Consider the following 21,452-nt stretch of genomic DNA (forward strand, 5'->3'; position numbering starts at 1 on the left):
TATCTGCCCACCTCCCCTCTGCAGGCAGAATTTCGCATAAAACATCCAAGGCATTGTGAAGCATAGATAATGTATTAGCCTCCGATGCATACTGAACAAATATACAGATGCAAGTTTTAGTACATTATCTTGAGGCAAGGTGCATAATGCATGATGTAAATGAGCGCAACTCCATTTGGGGCAGGGAGGAGCTCACATCCCCACAAATCAGTAATGCAAAGTGTCAGGGGATCACCCAACTGCACCCTTATGCTAAATATGAATGACAGTCAAGTGGTTCTTGAGATTATCGTGCTAACAAGTGAAAACGGACAGATGAATGGACAGACAAACACGCTGATCGCAATATCCCTCCGAAATACCGGAGGGATAATAAACTGAGGCAAACTGTCAGCACAATCCAGGGTGACGGACACAGTGGGGTTTGGTTACAGCTCTACATTAGTCAGGGGTGTTTTGGAGGCATATCATAAAATTAACCAGTCAGACTGTTAGAGGCATCCCCTTTTACGGCAGGGAAGGGCTCAAACATACTACATTGCTATTCAGAGGACAAATGCAGGAAGAAGCCACTTTTTGCCAAGAAAACCAAATTTCATGCAAAACACATGTAATTTATATTAACTGGTATTGTAGAGAAGTTTGAATTTTCGACTGGACTGCGTTGCTTGATGTGAGGAAGTTTTGCTTCAAATCGCAGAAGCTTCCTCAGCTAAAATTCTTGCTCTGGTAGTCTGACAGAAGTCAGCTGGTAGTGTGACTTCTGTCTTGACTCAAGACAGAAGTCAGACTACCAGAGCAAGAATTTTAGCTGAGGAAGCTTCTGCGATTTGAAGCGAAACGTCCTTGCGTCAAGCAACCCAGTCCTGTCGAAGTTTCAAGCTTCTCTACTATGGAAACCACATGGACAACTGAGAGCCTACACAGAAACATTAACTGGCATCATTAACACCGGTGGCATCCACTGCTATGTATGGAGATTTTTGCTTACTGACTAAAGAGCAGCTGTTTCTGTCTTTGAGTTGGACCTCGCATACAAATAACAGAATGAGTGGCAGTAAAGTGAATGGTCACTGCACACACACGAGCGCGAAATCAGCAACAACTGGGCAAGATATTCTAATAACCAGCAAGAAATGATGGCACAAGTGGCGTGTGATGAGCTTTCTTCCTGCGTTCCACAGGAGTCAACGTAACTGTCCCATAATGTGACATTTTTTATTTAAATTGGACAATAAAAAAAGATTCTTAAAAAATAGCGCCGCCATGTTTGTTTTTGATTCATTCTGACTGCCGTCTTGACATTTCAACAGCTGCATTTCACATTTGACTGTGGATTCACCACATGCATCACAGAATTCACTGAATTCTGAATCCTACAGACTTTGACCCTCACCAGTTCGCATACCGTGCGAACAGATCTACGGAGGATGCCATCGCCACAGCGCTCCACTCTGTGCTGAGCCACCTGGAGCAGCAGCAGAGCTACGTTTGGATGCTCTTTGTGGATTACAGTTCAGCCTTCAATACAATAATCCCGGGCATTCTCACTATAAAACTGGCCATTCTCGGCCTCCTCCCTCTCACATGTGCCTGGATCAAGGACTTTCTGACCAACCGGCCCCGGACTGTTAGACTCGGCCCCCACCTCTCCTCCACCCGCACGCTGAGCATCGGCTCCCCACAGGGCTGTGTGCTGAGCCCCCTCCTATACTGCCTCTACACCTACGACTGAAGTTCGGCCCACCAAAACAACCTGGTCGTCAAGTTTGCTGATGACACCACTGTCGTCGGACTCATCTCTAAGGGTGATGAGACAGCTTACAGAGAGGAGGTCCTGAAGCTGGCAGCCTGGTGTTCAGAGAATAACCTTGCACTGAACAAGAAAACCAAGGAAATCATCATTGACTACAGGAAGCACAGCATCGACCCAGCCCCCCTTTTCATCAATGGCGAGCATGTGGAGAGGGTTCACACCTTCAAGTTTCTCTGTGTCCTCATCTCCGATGATATCTCCTGGTCTGTTAACATCACAGCAGTCACCAAGAAGGCTCAGCAGCGGCTACACTTCCTGAGAGTCCTCAGGAAGCACAAGCTAGACTCCAACCTGCTGCTGACCTTCTATCAAGCATCCATTCAGAGCCTGCTGACATACTGCATCACAGTATGTTATGGTAGCTGTACTGCTGCAGACAGGGAGAGGCTCCAGAGAGTCATAAAGACAGCCCAAAAGATCACTGGCTGCCCTCTCCCCTCTCTGATGGACATTTACAGCTCCCGCTGCCTTAGCAGAGCCCTAAACATCACTAAAGACAGCTCCCACCCTGGCTTTGAATGTTTGACCTGATGCCCTCAGGGAAGCGCTACAGGTGTATTAAGACCAGAACAAACAGACTCAAAAACAGTTTCTTTCCCAAAGCGGTAACCATTCTGAATTCCCGCATGCACCGATGATGATGTGCAACATTCCATCCCATAATGTGCAATATTTATAATTTTTAACAATGTATATAATAACATACTTATTCTGCAATGTACATACCATCCAGGACCGTGCACCTTACCTTCTTATGTTTACGTCGTACATAAATTTTTTTGGATACTTATTATTTGATATTGCTGCTTTTCTTTCCTACTTGCCTGCACTGATTTTGGAGTTGGCTTTTAATCTTGCTGTACAGTAGTGTTCAGAATAATAGTAGTGCTATGTGACTAAAAAGATTAATCCAGGTTTTGAGTATATTTGTTATTGTTACATGGGAAACAAGGTACCAGTAGATTCAGTAGATTCTCACAAATCCAACAAGACCAAGCATTCATGATATGCACACTCTTAAGGCCATGAAACTGGGCTATTAGTAAAAAAAAAAGTAGAAAAGGGGGTGTTCACAATAATAGCAGCATCTGCTGTTGACGCTACAAACTCAAAACTATTATGTTCAAACTGCTTTTTTTAGCAATCCTGTGAATCACTAAACTAGTATTTAGTTGTATAACACCAGTTTTTCAGGATTTCTTCACGTCTGCGAGGCATTAATTTTGTTGGTTTGGAACCAAGATTTTTTTTGTTTACTAGTGTGCTTGGGGTCATTGTCTTATTGAAACACCCATTTCAAGAGCAAGTCCTCTTCAGCATAAGGCAACATGACCTCTTCAAATATTCTGACATATCCAAACTAATCCATGATACCTGGTATGCGATATATAGGCCCAACACCATAGTAGGAGAAACATGCCCATATCATGATGCTTGCACCACCATGCTTCACTGTCTTCACTGTGAACTGTGGCTTGAATTCAGAGTTTGGGGGTCGTCTCACAAACTGTCTGTGGCCCTTGGGCCCAAAAAGAACGATTTTACTCTCATCAGTCCACAAAATATTCCTGTCACAGCACTTACAGGTAACTCCAGACTGTCTTTGATCATCCTGGAGCTGATCAATGGGTGAGCCTTTGCCACTTTGGTTATTCTTCTATCCATTTTGATGGTTGTTTTCTGTTTTCTTCCATGCGTCTGTTTTTGGGTTTTTTTTGTCCATTTTAAAGCATTGGAGATCATTGTAGATGAACAGCCCATAATGTTTTGCACCTGTGTATAAGTTTTCCCCTCTCCAATCAAATTTTTAATCAAACTACGCTGTTCTTCTGAACAATGTCTTGAACGTCTCATTTTCCTCAGGCTTTCAAAGAGAAAAGCATGTTCAACAGGTGCTGGCTTCATCCTTAAATGGGGGACACCTGATTCACACCTGTTTGATCCACAAAATTGATGAACTCACTGACTGAATGCTACACTACTATTATTGTGAACACCCCCTTTTCTACTTTTTTTTTTTTTTACTAATAGCCCAATTTCATAGCCTTAAGAGTGTGCATATCATGAATGTTGGTCTTGTTGGATGTGTGAGAATCTACTGAATCTACTGGTACCTTGTTTCCCATGTAACAATAAGAGATATACTCAAAACCTGGATTAATCTTTTTAGTCACATAGCACTACTATTATTCTGAACACTACTGTACATTGTATAATGAAAATAAAGTGCATTCTATTCTATTCTAATATCAATAATGAAAGTCTTTATAGTTTGCTCCAGTTCCTGAGCTGATATGTGTTGTGTGTTTGATTTACTGATAATGTTTGTCCCAGTTGGTTCTGTTACGCAGATCAGACAGCAGACAAAACGCTCTGTTGGCAGGAACATCCACTTCTGCTTCCACCCTAAAGCTCAGCGTGGACTTCTCCTCCAGAGTGTAAAGATGCACCTGTTAGAATCAAAGAAGGCAGACCAGAGTCCACATTAAAGCTGAAACAAAGCTTTCTTCTTTCAATTAACAGCTGATCTACTCTCAAAGAAAACCCCACAAAAACAACATTCCTCAAGTCCATCTCTCATGCAGCTTGAGCTTCTAAATGTCCTGACATACTAGCCTTGATTACATCATAAAAGAGCAAAAGGTGACCCAACCCCACCCAGCTTCAAAGGGCTGTAAATCAATCTACACCATTCCCTTAAAGAACAAAAGAAATTACATTCTGCAAGTTAGGAAGATCCTGGAGGACAAAAAACAAAACAAAACAAACAAAAAAAACCAAACTATTGATTGGTACAGTTTGCTGCAACACAACCAATAAAAGTCAATAAATGAAATGTAAAAATATGATATTTATAACTCCACAAGAGGATAATGTGACTACAGTCAAATCTGTCAGCCCACCTCATCTTTCTCTGAAGTGAGACGCCACTTGTTTCTAGCAGCCAACATCTTCAGTGCCGACACATTGTTGTAGCTCAGATACACCTGGGAAACAAATATTCATGAAAAACAGCACATATATAAGTCTAAGAAGTTAGTGTCCCATGACAGAAATCAATTTCATGCACGAGTTAAGGAAGTATTTTACACTCAGCGCAATGTCATTGATAATTTCCACCCAATGCATTATCACCCGGCTCTCTCTGAAAAACAATACCACATCAAATAGTCTTCAAATAAAGTGTGATTGGATGAAGAGCTGGTGTGTTGATATATTCTGTAACCAACTAACACTTGCGCCTTACATAAGTGGCTTCATAACACACGTACATACTGCCTGCACATATCGACATCGATCACCTACAACAGTGAAATTAAAATAATACCATATTATGCCCACTACAGGAAAAGGGGAAAAAAGACACAAAAGACATTACAGTGCATCCAGAAAGTATTCACAGCACTTAAATTTTTCCACATTTTGGTATGTTACAGCCTCATTCCAAAATGAATTCATTTTTTTTTCCCCCATCAAAATTCTACTCACAACACCACATAATGACAACATGCTCTGGAGCAGGTGGAGGAATGCTGGAGCTCTGACAGAGTGACCATCGAGTTCTTGGTCACCTCCCTGACTGAGGCCCTTCTCCCCTCATCGCTCAGTTTCGATGGGCAGCCAGCTCTAGGAAAAATCCAGGCGTATCTGAAGTTCTTCCATTTATCGATTATGAGGCCACTGTGCTCATTGGGACCTTCAAAGCAGCAGAAATGCTTCTGTATTCTTCCCCAGATTTGTGCTTCGAGACAATCCTGTCTCAGAGGTCTACAGACAATTGCTTTAACTTCATGTTTGGTTTGTGCTCTGACATGCACTGTCAACTATGGGACCTTATATGTAGACAGGTGTGTGCCTTTAGAAATCATGTCCAATCAACTGGACTCCAATTAAGCTGTAGAAACATCTCAAGGATGATCAGTGGAAACAGTATGCACCTGAGCTCAATTTTGAGCTTCATGTCAAAGGCTGTGAATATTTACGTACATGTGATTTCTTATTTGTTTATTTTTAATAAATCTGGAAAAAAAACAAAACTTTTTTTTTACATTCGAGGAAAAAAATGAATTTCATCCTATGTAGAGAAGCTTGAATCTTCGACTGGACTGGGTTGCTTGACGCGAAGATGTTTCGCTTCAAATCGCAGAAGCTTCCTCAGCTCAAATTTTTGCTCTGGTGGTCTGACTTCTGTCTTGACTCTTGTAGAGAAGAATAAACAGAAGCCACAAAAGCTGGAGTTTTAAACCTAACCAGACCCCTCCTACCGAGAGGCAGACTGCTATAGGCTAGTGACTAAACAATAGCTCTAATTAGCACCTATTGTCCTCTAGTTAGCACCCTCCTAATGACAGGGCAGCTGTTCCTCCTAATGATGGGACGGACGCCTCTCCTGATGGCTCAGTTGACGACTCTGCTGATGACGTGAATGACTCATTAAGACTGAAACTGCTTTGACCTGAGTACCCCATTGTAAACAGGAGACAAAGCATGTCTCAGACCCCCTCCCCGGTTAAGGCTGGGTTTCAACTGTTTCACACAGAATGCCTCCTTGACCCCTCTCTCAAACCATTTCTTCTCTCTGGCTAAGATTTTAACTTCCTTGTCGTCAAATGTGTGGTTAGTGTCTTTAAGGTGGAGATGAACTGCAGACTGAGGTCCACTGGCGCCCTCTCTGCGGTGCTGGTATAGCCTTTTGTGTAAAGGTTGCTTAGTCTCACCTATGTAGTGTCCGTTACAGTTTTCCTGACATCTGATAGAATACATTACATTGCTCTGTTTATAATTAGGGATCCTGTCCTTAGGGTGAACTAATTTCTGTCTCAAGGTGTTAACCGGTTTAAAGTAAACTGGGATTTTGTGCTGTCTGAAAATCCTCTGTAGTTTTTCCCCCCACATTTGCTAAATAAGTGAGATACACTCCTCTTCTTCTTGTCTCCGTCTCCTGTCTATCTGGTCTCTTTGTTCTCTGGGACTTCTGCACTTTGTCCAGGGACCATCGTGGGTACCCACATACTGTGAGGGCTTTCCGGACAAGTTGTTGTTCTTTAGCCCTTCCCTCTGCAGTTGTGGGCACCTGTAGTAGAGTCCTGATCACCCCGAGCTTGTGTTCAAGGGGGTGGTTTGAGCCAAAGAGCAGATAATGGTCAGTGTGAGTGGGTTTTCTGTAAACCCCTGTCTGGAGCTGCCTGTTCTCTCCAATCGTAACATCACAGTCCAAGAAGGATAAATGGTTGTTTCTGGCATCCTCACGTGTGAACTTGATACTGGAGTCATCGACATATCTGAACCAGTGACTGGGAGGGAAGCCTGTGAAAGACGTCAAGGCTGTCTTCTCCACTCGCTCCATGTACAGACTGGTCACAATGGGGGATCTCCAAGAGTTGGCAGATGTGGTCTGGTGTGAGTTTGGTCCTTTCAAGTAGAGACACATCCTCCAGCAGTCTCTGCCTCACAGCTGAGACGGCCTCAGCGGTGGGGATGCAGGTGAACAACGATGTCGAAGATTCAAGCTTCTCTACTATGGAAACCACCTGGACAACTGAGAGCCTACACAGAAACATTTCATCCTATGTATTTGGAATAAGACTGTAACATAACAAAATGTGGAAAAAGTGAAGCGCTGTGAATACTTCTCGGATGCAGTCTATACATGAAAAACAGAGTGAATTTAAAACCACTATTAAACAAAATAAGACCAAGAGGACTCATAATAACACTTCCTGCTTCACCTCATGGAGCTCTGGTGACTGCTGTGCACTCTGACAGGTTGATGCCATTTAGTTAATGTACCAGAAATTCTTATACTTGTATCCACTGCCTTGGCTCCACAGAGCTGTGTGCCTGGAGGTGTCCAGTGTAAAGGATAGGGACAGGTGCCACTGTGATTGGCTGATACCATACTCAGAATATAACATGCCTATACTTAATCAACACTGTAAATCCCATCAGTTTTTTTTCCAGCTTCTGCTTTTTGCCAGTATTTCCCACTATGTAAATAACAAAATGATCCTGACACCAAATGCACTTGTGTCCCTGTTCAACGCATCTTTTGGTTCATCATAATATAGCAGTCAGCATTTATGATCTCACCTAAAGGTTATTATCGTCACAGGATGTTTCTACAGTGAGCCCACCACCACTACCCAAAAACCTGACCTCCCATCACATTTTTGTGTCATAATTATGAAGTGTATGACATGCAGTGGTATCTTAGCTTCACAAATAAAATCAGTGTGTTCATTCATTTTTCACTATCAGCATGATGACACAAGGAGTTTGCTCACTTGTTTCCCAACAACAGAGCCCCCAGTGCCCCATCCTCCATGTGCAACTGGAGATGCATGAGAATGGGCATATGGTGTAAAATGTCTGCCGAATCAAAATCTGGAAACATCTCACATCCACTGTAGCAACCACAAGCAAAGCTGGAGATGGCCAAACTAATTTCATTATTCCAGGGAATTCTCAAAGCGTTCCCAGGCCAGGGAGGAGATACCATATTTTCTGGCATATAAGTGGCAGTTTTTGTTTTGTTTACTACATGAGGAGGACCTGCGACTTATGCTCCAGTGTGACTTATGTTTTATTCTCTCTTCAATAGCCAGTTTTTTGGCAGGTGCAGCTTATGCTCTAAAAATACAGTATACTGTATTTTCTGGAGTATAAATTGTGTTTTTTTTTATCTCATCTGAGAAGTTCTGTGACATATACAAAAAAAAACCCCTCACATTTGTTATTATTAATAACACTGGTATACAAATATTTAGAAATTGTCTGCTTCGGAAATAAAATGTGCCATTTATTATGGATTTTGGCATGATGAATTCAAATATGACAATAACAATGGCTAACTGGCTACTGTTTCCAAGGTATACAAGGTTTTACATTTTGTGTCTACATAATTATATTGTGTTAACGGTACAGTTTTCATGAAAAATCATAAACATAGGTCTTATTTATGTTTCTCTGACTGTGCGTATAATATTTCACCTGTTCTCTTTTTGTAACACTTCAAAAATCAGCAAAAGGGTTATATATTAATCCTTAGTAGTACAGTAATAGCATTTCTTAAAACTACAGCAAATCAACACTTTCAAACAACATTTTCATTCTCTGTGGCCAAACATCAGTAAAGTTTGACTATCTTTATTTCAGAAGCATTTTGGCTGTGGACCAGTATAATAAAAATGTTGTTCTTGTGCCAGCCTGTTCTGTGTAAGTCTGATCCTGTCAGATCTCTAAAGCTAAGGAGTGTGAGGCCTGGTTCGTACCTGGGTGGGAGACCTCTTGGAACACCAAGGGCTGTGTGTGTGTGTTCCTCCAGTTTTAACTGGAGAAATATTTTGGTGTAAGATATACTCCGGAAAATACAGTAATCTCTCGACTGTGTTATTGGTTCAAGTTGAGGTCTTCTCTTCCACCCTAAAGAGTTAGAACATACATCAACTGATAACTTGAAAGCTTTGCCTTCTGACTCACCTCAATTGTCTGGGGCAAAGTTAGCATTCAGTCAAAAGTACTTTACATTTCTGTTCTTCTTTTTTTCTTAGTCCTGAATTATTCCTTCACCTGTTCCTCACCTGGTTTCTGACATCCCACGGTACAGACAGAGGAACTTCGGTTTGCTTGCGAGAAATGATGTACTTTCTGAATCCAAAACAGCAAAACAAAGCAATTAGTAACATGAAGGACAGAAAGAATTACATCATGATTCAATGACTCCATAACATTCTAAACACACAAATAAATCTGAAAATTCTCAGCATGACGAAACCTTTATAAAGCTGCTAATTATGAGCCCACTGAGATAACAAGGAACCATGAGCTCAAAACATGTTCGCGTTACTGATACATGACAAATGTCGTATGTTTTGATCAGCAGATCTCCGTATGATGTGCGCAATCATGTTATGCACACTTCATGAGCATCAGGGTTATGTCATATGTGTGTGCTAATCATAGATGCAAAAATTACACCACTACCTTAAAGTGTCAGATATAAACACTAAAACATGTCTCAGACCATGCACTGGCATTGTATGTTGCTGGCTGCAGCCTCCAACCTACCAAACCACGTAGAGCCTAAAAAGTCACTCATTCAGGCACACCAACTGTTTACAACTGTTTTCTGAAGAAGCCATCTATCTGCTGCACCCAGGTGACGTGTGGCTTCTTTGGCCTCTTCCAGTTGCTTGGTCCTCATCACAGAGGCAACCTTGACACCGGATTCTGCTCAGGACAACATGTCCCATGGTTGCTGTGCCATAGTTGATGTTACCTCATAATGCAAGTATTATGATTCCTCTGGACCTCCCTATTTACTGTTTATTTGACCTGAAGTCAATCCAGTGGCACCCCAAAATTCTACAGAGACTGAGCAGGTCACAATGTAGCTTCCAGTTCTCACAACCATATCACTATAGACTATATCTAATGTTGCAAATTCTCATGCTTTACAAATCTAAAATCCATGAAAGGTACATGCAAGAGAAAACCCACTGAACTGTGGTCACCCTTTCATTGAAACAAGTAAAACACAAAGTGTATCACCTGTGATTCATAGAAAACCCTATTATAAATCATATTATTTACTCATGCAGGAATATAAACAGAGTCTTGCCTGTCCAACCGGATCTTCCTCCTGGCTATGGCCTCTTGGAACCTTCTTTCCCCTTCCTGGTGGAAGAGAAGATCCTCTTTTCATGTTAGTTCTTTTAAATGTGTTATATCTATATCCATAGTAAATATTGTTAAGTATTTGAAATGTAATAGTATTTCAAATGGTATGAAATGATAAAACATTTGTTTGGAATGGTAAAAGACCATAATTACACCTCAGTAATTTACAAAGACCAGTGAATAGAGGAGGCGTGGGACTACCCAAAATGTTCTTTTATTATTACGCTTTTAATTTAAGACACGAGGCCCACCGATCATTTCCTCCTGAGAGGACTCCAACTTGGTACTGTATTGAGCAAAGTTTATCCATCAAATTAGCAAGAAAAGCTAAAGTGCATCTAATAATCACTTAACTTTATATTGAAATAAAGTTGTATGGATGTTTAATTCGGACCCTATCTGAATGTCTTATGTGGTATTTGACTAAATCCAAAATTATGGGTAATAAAAGGTAATGCGCTAACAAAAGAAGACAGAGGAAGCATTTTGAGGAGCTGATGAATTAAAAAAATGAATGAGAGAGAGAGAAGTCTGGCTAATGTGGAGAGATTAAATCAGGAAGTGCCATAGCTTAATCAAGAGGGTGAAGAGTGGAAAGGCAGTTGGTTCAGATGACATTCCAGTGTCAAATGTTCGGGAAAGATGGTATTGAAGTTTTTAAACCAGATTGCTTAATAAAATCTTTGAAAGTGAGAAGATGTCTGAGGAGTGGAGAAGAATTGTACTTGTACCGATTTTTAAGAACAAGGGTGATGTGCATACCAGCAATATTCTTTCATGCTGAGGAAGAGCAATACAGATGCAATGTTTGCTCTGAAACTGCTGATGGAGAAGTATAGAGAAGGCCAGGAGGAGTTGCACTGTGTGTTTATGGATTTAGAGAATGCTTATTACAAGGTGCGAAGAGAAGAGTTGTGGTATTGTATGAGGACCTTTGAATGAATGAATATCCTTTAATGTCACTATCACAAGTACAACAAAATTGGTAACACCATCTGGTCAGTGCATAAAAGTATAAATAATATACAATAGAAAAATAAAAGTAGTTTGATATAAGCATAAAAGCAGCTCAATATAAGCACAAACCCATGTTCATACATTCATACTGATTGCATAATTCCCATTATTACATTTCCCTTTACATTTTGGTTGTATTGAGCTTGGCTATTGCTGACGGATAAAAAACTGCTGTTAAATCTGCTTGGCCTTGCTTTAATTGATTTGTAGCATCTGCCTGACAGTAACACTTCAATCAGAGCATGACCAACGTGAGAACTGTCCTTTATGATGTTATGAACTTTTGGGAAACAGCGGAAGCTATGAATCTCTTCAAGTGTGGGAACAGGGCAGCCAACAACCTTTTGGGCTGCATTAATGAACCTCTGGAGCATTTTCCTCTGAGCCACTGTACAGCTGGCATACCGGACACACAATACATACAGTCAGAAATTACGCTTTCAATAGAACTCCAATAATACGACACCAGCAGTCTCTGTGTGATGTTATTTTTCTTAAGCACCCTCAGGAAGTGTGGTCTCTGCTGAGCCTTTTTCAGCAGGTCCAAGGTGTTGACACTCCGGGTCAGGTTTGGAGTGGCAGTAAAAGTATGTGAAGGTGGTGCAGGATATGTACAAGGACAGTGTGATAGCAGTGAGATGCACAGTAGGAATGACAGATGCATTCAAGGCGGTGGTGGGATTACATCAATGATCGGCTCTCAGCCCTTTCCTGTTTGCAGTGGTGATGGACTGGTTCACAGATGAGATCAGACAAGAGATTTCAAGGACTATGTTTGCAGATGACCTCATGGTCTGTACTGAGAGTTGAAAGCAGGTTGAGACAAGCCTGGAGAGGTGGAGATATGATCTGAAGAGAAGCGGAATAAAAGTCAACAGGAGCAAGGTGGAGTGTGCATGACAGGGAGCCCCGTGGAACAGTACAGTTGCAAGGAGTAGAGGTGGTGAAGGTCAATGAGTTTAAAGGAGATGAGGATCAAGTGGTTAAAGGGGTGGACTTGTGACCAAAAGATCCTTTGGTCAAATCCCCATCAGACAAGAAAAATTACTCGGGGCCCTTGGAGAAGGTCCTTAATCCCCAAGTTGCTCCAGTGGGTCATGATGAGTGCCTTGAATGGCAACACCCTGACGTGTGTGTGTGTATATATATACTTGGGGTCAACTATCCAATGTAATGACAGTGCGGTGAAGATGAAGAAAGGTAGCACAAGTGATTTGTGATAGAAGGATATCTGCAAGAGTGAAGGGGAAAGTCAGATGGACAGCACAGTTTGGAGATTGAGAGATGGTTTAGTCATGTGCAGAAGAGGGACTCAGTGTATATAGGGAGACGGATGCTAAAGATGGACCCACGGGAGAAGAGGTAGGCCAAAGAGGATTATGGATGTGGTGAGGGAGGACATGCAGGTGGGGGTCCTGACAGAGGAAGATGCAGAGGACAGGTTGAGATGGAGACAGATGATCTGCTGTTGAGACCTCTAACGGTAGCAGATGAGAAGAAAAGGAGAAGGGCAGCTATGCTGAGTTGAGACTGGTAAGTACCTCTGCTACGCATTCATCCCTTTCAGCCGCACTAAATTGGTAAATTGTTTGAGTTTTGTTCTATATGTTTAATTGTTGTTTTCTCTTGACTTGTTTTGTAAATGAAAGATTTTGTTTGTGCGTGCTGAATAAATCATTTATTCATTCAGGCCATTCAAATGGGTCTTATCACAGTGGCAAATTAGACACCTCGGAACCTTCTGACACAAAAAGGACTGTTTGTACGCAACCACTGACTGACTTACCAAGGGTTCGGGCCATATCCGTGGTAACGTGCATGGCTTCCCACGGTCATCCAGAACCTCAAAGGTCATGAAGGCAGAGTTTATGTGTCGGTTAGGTCCTTCCTCCTGATAGGCCTCTGCACGGACGCCCACCTCCATACTGCAATACTCACACAAAGATTTTTCTATCACATTTTATTGCATCTACAGAGATCTTGTGAAACTTTATGGCTGCTTGTGGAGACAAATACCTGCTTTTGAAAGCATTGTTGACTATTGCTCTCAGCAGCAGTCTGTCTCCAACCTGAGATGGTCCTCTGAATGTGAACATATCAATGCTTCGAAGAGTTGGATGAGCCTGACACAGACGACTTCATGCACATACAATGAAATACAGACAAAAAATTTTTTTTACATTTCTAAAATACTACATCATTGATGTTTAGAGGTTTTTGAAGCCTGATGTAGCAGCAGTACTAATCTTTTCAGACTTGTGTTTTATATTCTTCGTAGTTTGCTTCATATTCATATATCTTTTTACTCATCACTAATTGAAGAAAATAAGAACAACCCCAGGTTTCTTTTCAGCACTGTAGCCAGGCTGACAAAGAGTCAGAGCTCTATTGAGCTGAGTATTCCATTATCTTTAACTAGTAATGACTTCATGACTTTCTTTGCTAACAAAATTTTGACTATTAGAGAAAGAATTACTCATAACCATCCCAAAGATGTATCGTTATCTTTGGCTGCTCTCAGTGATGCCGGTATTTGGTTAGACTCTTTCTCTCCGATTGTTCTGTCTGAGTTATTTTCATTAGTTACTTCATCCAAACCATCAACATGTTTATTAGACCCCATTCCTGCCAGGCTGCTCAAGGAAGCCCTACCATTATTTAATGCTTCAATCTTAAATATGATCCATCTATCTTTGTTAGTTGGCTATGTACCACAGGCTTTTAAGGTGGCAGTAATTAAACCATTACTTAAAAAGCCATCACTTGACCCAGCTATCTTAGCTAATTATAGGCAAATCTCCAACCTTCCGTTTCTCTCAAAGATTCTTGAGAGGGTAGTTGTAAAACAGCTAACTGATCATCTGCAGAGGAATGGTCTATTTGAAGAGTTTCAGTCAGGTTTTAGAATTCATCATAGTACAGAAACAGCATTAGTGAAGGTTACAAATGATCTTCTTATGGCTTCGGACAGTGGACTCATCTCTGTGCTTGTTCTGTTGGACCTCAGTGCTGCTTTTGATACTGTTGACCATAAAATTTTATTACAGAGATTAGAGCATGTCATAGGTATTAAAGGCACTGCGCTGCGGTGGTTTGAATCATATTTGTCTAATAGATTACAGTTTGTTCATGTAAATGGGGAATCTTCTTCACAGACTAAAGTTAATTATGGAGTTCCACAAGGTTCTCTGCTAGGACCAATTTTATTTACTTTATACATGCTTCCCTTAGGCAGTATTATTAGACGGTATTGCTTAAGTTTTCATTGTTACGCAGATGATACCCAGCTTTATCTATCCATGAAGCCAGAGGACACACACCAATTAGCTAAACTGCAGGATTGTCTTACAGACATAAAGACATGGATGACCTCTAATTTCCTGCTTTTAAACTCAGATAAAACTGAAGTTATTGTACTTGGCCCCACAAATCTTAGAAACATGGTGTCTAACCAGATCCTTACTCTGGATGGCATTACCCTGACCTCTAGTAATACTGTGAGAAATCTTGGAGTCATTTTTGATCAGGATATGTCATTCAAGGCGCATATTAAACAAATATGTAGGACTGCCTTTTTGCATTTACGCAATATCTCTAAAATCAGAAAGGTCTTGTCTCAGAGTGATGCTGAAAAACTAATTCATGCATTTATTTCCTCTAGGCTGGACTATTGTAATTCATTATTATCAGGTTGTCCTAAAAGTTCCCTAAAAAGCCTTCAGTTAATTCAAAATGCTGCAGCTAGAGTACTGACGGGGACTAGCAGGAGAGAGCATATCTCACCCGTGTTGGCCTCTCTTCATTGGCTTCCTGTTAATTCTAGAATAGAATTTAAAATTCTTCTTCTTACTTATAAGGTTTTGAATAATCAGGTCCCATCTTATCTTAGGGACCTCGTAGTACCATATAACCCCATTAGAGCGCTTCGCTCTCAGACTGCAGGCTTACTCGTAGTTCCTTGGGTTTGCAAGAGTAGAATGGGAGGCAGAGCCTTCAGCTTTCAGGCTCCTCTCCTGTGGAACCAGCTCCCAATTCAGATCAGGGAGACAGATACCCTCTCTACTTTTAAGATTAGGCTTAAAACTTTCCTTTTTGCTAAGGCTTATAGTTAGGGCTGGATCAGGTGACCCTGGACCATCCCTTGGTTATGCTGCTTTAGACGTAGACTGTGGGGGGGTTCCCATGATGCACTGTTTCTTTCTCTTTTTGCTTTGTATGCATCACTCTGCATTTAATCATTAGTGATCGATCTCTGCCCCCCTCCACAGCATGTCTTTTTCCTGGTTCTCTCCCTCAGCCCCAACCAGTCTCAGCAGAAGACTGCCCCTCCCTGAGCCTGGTTCTGCTGGAGGTTTCTTCCTGTTAAAGGGGAGTTTTTCCTTCCCACTGTAGCCAAGTGCTTGCTCACAGGGGGTCGTTTTGACCATTGGGGTTTTTCATAATTATTGTATGGCCTTGCCTTACAATATAGAGCGCCTTGGGGCAACTGTCTGTTGTGATCTGGCGCTATATAAAAAAAAAGTTGATTGAAGTTGATTGATATTTTCCCCACTTCTGTGTGACTAACTGTTATAGTTCTGGTTAAGGATTTTACAAATGGATGCTGTTACCACTGTCATGCTAACCTTGAGGAATTTGTTCAGGGGGCCGAGGACCAGGAGCCATTTGGGGTCCAGTGTTTTGACCAAGCACAATCTGACATATACTGTGCACATTATCAGGTCTTGCCCTACCAGCCTTACTATTACTGGACAACCTGCTCACCCATGTGATCTCATCACTTAAATTAGTGATGACATTGTTTTTTACTCTCAAGGTGAAGACAAATTTCTACAGTGTGATCTAATTTAAATAAAAATACTAAATACTTGCTACCAAATGCATAAATTAAATTTAAATTCAGTATGTACCTTAGCAGTAGCTTAACATCTTGAATATAATACAACCCTTTAATGTAACAACTAAAATGATCACAGCTGGTTTTAAACAACATGCAGAAAAAACCCACAAGCTACAGAATACACGAATCATTAAGAAATAAAGAGGTTTGTGAAATACAGTGTTGCCACAGATACTTTGAAAAAGTAATCCAATTACTGATTACTAATTACTCCTTGAAAAAGTAACTTACGAGGTCTGCCCATAAAGTATCGTACCTTTTTATTTTATTTAATTTTTTTAAACTATATGGATTTGATTCATATGTTTTCACGTCAGACAAGCTTGAACCCTTGTGCGCATGCGTGAGTTTTTCCACGCCTGTCGGTGACGTCATTCGCCTGTGAGCACGCCTTGTGGAAGGAGTGGTCCCGCCCCGTCGTCGGATTTTCATTGTCTGGAAATGGCGGAATGATTTGGGGTTGTTTTCCCATCAGAATTTTTTCAGAAGCTGTTAGAAACTGGCACCTGGAAACTATTCGAAAAATTTATCTGGCTTTCGGTGAAAATTTTACGGGCTTCACAGAGAATAAGGTCTGGTAGTACAGCTTTAAGGACCCCTTTAAGGACGCTCAGCGCACCGCGCTCCGAGCTGCGACAACACGGCACAAGCCACCGGACCATTTCTAAACGGATGGCTCTGTGGATACGAGACCGTCGTGTGCTCTTTCTCTGGTTATCACAAGAGCTGGACATCAGCCATTTTCCAGCAGATTTCACTTTTAACAAGAGATTTTGTCATGGAAAGCCGCGCGGAGGCTTCGCGCGTCACGACCGATTCACTTTGGAAGCGAGACAAAGGAACACCTCCGTTTCGGCGTGTCAGAGGACAAGTTTGGACATGTCCAGCTCTCCACAATTTCACTGATACTTACTGGACTGGTAAGCACTGAAAGCCGAGATAGACGAAACGGAGGTGTTCCTTTGTCTCGCTTCCAAAGCGAATCGGTCGTGACGCGCGAAGCCTCCGCGTGGCTTTCCATGACAAAATCTCTTGTTAAAAGTGAAATCTACCGGAAAATGGCTGATGTCCAGCTCTTGTGATAACCAGAGAAAGAGCACACGATGGTCTCGTATCCACAGAGCCATCCGTTTAGAAATGGTCCGGTGGCTTGTGCCGTGTTGTCGCAGCTCAGAGCGCGGCGCGCTGAGCGTCCTTAAAGGGGTCCTTAAAGCTGTACTACCAGACCTTATTCTCTGTGAAGCCCGTAAAATTTTCACCGAAAGCCAGATAAATTTTTCGAATAGTTTCCAGGTGCCAGTTTCTAACAGCTTCTGAAAAAATTCTGATGGGGAAAAAACCCCCAAATCATTCCGCCATTTCCAGACAATGAAAATCCGACGACGGGGCGGGACCACTCCTTCCACAAGGCGTGCTCACAGGCGAATGACGTCACCGACAGGCGTGGAAAAACTCACGCATGCGCACAAGGGTTCAAGCTTGTCTGACGTGAAAACAAATGAATCAAATCCATATAGTTTAAAAAAATAAAGAGGTATGATACTTTATGGACAGACCTCGTAGTTAATTTACTGATTACTCAATTGTAAAAGTAACTAAGTTAGATTACGAGTTACTTTTTTAGTTACTTTCCCCAGCTGTCGACAACAACCCTCTGCCACCTCAACATGACAATGATACTTGTTTTGCCAAAACACACTTTATAGTCATCCTTTCTTGACTTCAATGAAAATACTTGTTTTATAAAAAGTTAAATAAAGACCTCTTTCTTGACCTCATATTTAACTGTTGACAGCACTGTAACAGTAAAATTTGCAATTTCTAACCTACATTGTTTATAAATGTAACTATTAAATTCTTTCTCACATTTTTCTAACATTTAAATTCTCTCTAAACATTTTTACTTGTCAAAATTATTATTATTATTATTATTATAAGTAGTATTAGTAGTTGTAGTAAAAAAATGGCTTCAAAACTGGACCTTTAATCTAGGGGTGTTGGGGGGGGCACATCCTTGCCCCATGCCCCCATTCCATCTGGATTCGCCCCTGCTTTGGCGTTTAAGCACAAAGAATGGATAACATTTATTTATGCAGAAAACATGACCAGATTTACAGGTAAGAAAGTTTTATTGCGTTTTCACATCATGTGGTCCTCAGAAAGAGAGTTTAGGTGCATTTGAGTGGAAAATAGCGTTAGTTGTTGACGCGTAGTGGAGGATCAGCTGTTTTTAGCGAGCAGATACGGAGCGGCTCAGCTCAGAATTCTAAATAAAGGAGAAAAAAGTATAAAAATGTCTTTGTAAAGCTCAGTGCAGGTGTGCTGGTGTCACCGTGCTTTAAGAGGTGAGGACGAGTTGTAGCTGCTGCAGAAAAACGCGGATGAAAAGCTCACAGCTCGCTTAAAGTGTGCAGTTCAGTCGAACCCCGACCCCCTGCCCACGGACCAAGTTTAATGCTGCTATCGACCCACAATGCAAAAATAATAGTAACGCACAGTGACTTGGAGAAGTAACTTTAATCTGATTACTGAATTGGAAAGATTAACGCGTTAGATTACTCGTTACTAAAAAAAGTGGTTAGATTAGAGTAACGCGTTACTAAGTACCGCATTACCAGCATCACTGGAAATACAGTATGACTTGTGTTCACACCAGATTAATATAACCTATATTAACCTTTTCTATGGATCTTTTAACAGAAGGTAAAAGGCACTAATGCAGTTTGTAAAGCAAATTCAGATGCCACAAAATACTGAGGATTTTTGGTAATTATTACTTAACCCCAGGGCAGCACAGTGACTTAGTGGTTAGCACTGTTGCCTCACAGTGAGAAGGTCATGGGTTCAATTCCAACCTGTGGCCTTTCTGTGTTCTGTTTGCATGGGTTCCCTCCGGGTGCTCCGGCTTCCTCCCAGAGCTGAAGACACGCAGGTTAGGTGGATTGGAAACTTTAAATTGTCTGTAGTTGTGCGTGCACGTGTGGATGTGTTTGTATGTCTATATGTGGCCCTGCGACAGACTGGGGTCCTGTACAGGGTGTACCCCACCTCGCGCTCTATGACTGCTGGGATAGACTCCACCCCCCGTGACCGTTAACTGGATGAAGTGGTTGAAGATGAGTGACTGTGTTCTTTACCCCATTTCCCCATACAATGCTTGTTCCATCTGAATAAATTATGCAACAAGAGATTTATCACTCAATCTTGGAAGCAGAAGAGAAAATATTTTGTGGTTCTTGTGCTCTGACCATGATTCACATTCATCAATGAAATGAGAAACAAGACCAGTTTTTAATGCTGATCAATGAATTGGAAACTATATTATCCAAATAGTAGTAATAATAATAGTAGTAGTAGTAGCAGCATCTGTTAAACTGCACATTCATATCCCTGACATCTGGTCAGTACTCCTGTTTGTGATCAGACTACATGTGGCTCTGGCAGCGTTAGCTGGACCACACTGCAGAACAACTGCTTTTGGAATTCTGTCAACAGGAAGCTTAATATGAAACATCCTTTTACTCAGCAGCAAGTGAGCATTCTCCACAGAAAACTGGATCCATCAGTATTTTGTCTTTTCCTTGCTTGGTCTGGAACCATGCCACTGAATACAAGATCTTGATGAATAAAGGTTTTTGGTGAGCCAATACATTGTGAATATTAGGGAGTAAAAAAATTATAACACCGGTATATACATAAAAGATGGAAATCATTCCTAACATTTCTTTCTTTTTTTTTTTTTTTTTTTTTTTTTACAAACCTTTATGATGCAGAATTATGATTGAGGCTTGATGTTTTATAGATTAAACATTAACTTTATCGTTTAACCTCTGCATAAAACAGACTTTTCAACTATTTTGGCTCCACCTAGCTGGCAACATAGTGACCACTTGTCTCTAGTCACTGTAAAAAACCCACACTGACTGAAAATAAATAGCGGCTGATTGCTTTGCCTCTCTATCATGTTGTGATCGAGGGGTGATACAGGATTCAGCTTGACAGCTTTGAACACAATGCAGTTGGAGTGCCCTCTGCTGGAAAACCTACATAATGACACCATTTCCAACAGCCATAATGTTTTTCTCCATTGTTTATGCAGTAAAATAAAAGTATTGATATTGGGAAAAATAACTCCAAAACCTTTATGATGGTGAAAGGCTCATATCGGGTCATATTATCTGCAAACCCAAAGCATATCAGTCAGACTCTACAGAACATCTCTGCAAGTGGCTGCAAAGACAACCTGCACCCTCTTGGCCTTTCTGGAATACTTTGGGCACCACTGCGTTAGACACTGGTAGTATTTATCATGCGCCAGCAAGACTGCCCCGGCCCAGAGCACATACACTATAGTCAAACAAACCAGACATTGCAAGGCATAATGCACTCAGACTCAGAGTGCATAGTGTGAATTCACCCAAAATTAAGAATCACATTGCTGACAATTTTACTGCAGAAACAAAATCTTTTATATGATTAAAACTTATTTTTTTGGGCACTGTGCCCACTGTCACAAACTCGTATTATATTTATGGTGTGCTTTGTTTAACTTAGGACACACTGTCACCTAATTATGACATGTCTATGAGACAAATACGTTGGCGCACATTGTATAAAAACTGTGCCAAGCTGTGTCGTGGGTGTCACATAGTGTGTTGTTGTAGATGGGGGGCCCCTCCTTTCATGAGTACACCCATAACAACTCTGAGAAACTGTGGATGATAGCTTGCTGCTTCACGAGGAACAGATTTATGGTAGAGCAGAACAGACTTAAAACAATAAGATATGAAACTCAGGCTCGAGTCACCCGCATGCTTTCTGACAACCCAGAGAAAGACTACACGTCTTTTTGTGAGTGTTTTTAAATTGGTAACGTGTGATTGTGTGACTGTACCTTGCAGAAATTGTAGCTACATTCACCATCCAAGCCATAATCTGTCCGCCAAATGTATTCACCTAGTGTTTGAACAAGCAGAAACACAATGTGAAACAATTGATTCCCCTCTCATCCTCATCAACCAACCACATCACTTCATATAC

The 21,452-nt window shown here is 41.3% G+C and overlaps 1 protein-coding gene across 2 annotated transcripts in view; it reads right to left on the reverse strand.

Annotated features, from left to right (window-relative positions):
- LOC117521392 (acyl-coenzyme A thioesterase 11-like) overlaps window positions 1-21,452 on the reverse strand; it is an 83,315-nt gene that overhangs the window by 18,123 nt on the left and 43,740 nt on the right. For both annotated transcript variants that reach the window (XM_034182687.1, XM_034182688.1), the window contains 7 exons: window positions 21,307-21,368; window positions 13,529-13,648; window positions 13,299-13,437; window positions 10,437-10,492; window positions 9,397-9,463; window positions 4,720-4,803; window positions 4,133-4,266 (listed from right to left, as the gene is read on the reverse strand). In XM_034182687.1, the coding sequence (XP_034038578.1) occupies window positions 4,133-4,266; window positions 4,720-4,803; window positions 9,397-9,463; window positions 10,437-10,492; window positions 13,299-13,437; window positions 13,529-13,648; window positions 21,307-21,368 (662 nt within the window). The remainder of the gene's footprint in view (window positions 1-4,132; window positions 4,267-4,719; window positions 4,804-9,396; window positions 9,464-10,436; window positions 10,493-13,298; window positions 13,438-13,528; window positions 13,649-21,306; window positions 21,369-21,452) is intronic.

This window comes from Thalassophryne amazonica, chromosome 12, assembly GCF_902500255.1.
Source record: "Thalassophryne amazonica chromosome 12, fThaAma1.1, whole genome shotgun sequence".
Classification (NCBI taxonomy): domain Eukaryota; kingdom Metazoa; phylum Chordata; class Actinopteri; order Batrachoidiformes; family Batrachoididae; genus Thalassophryne; species Thalassophryne amazonica.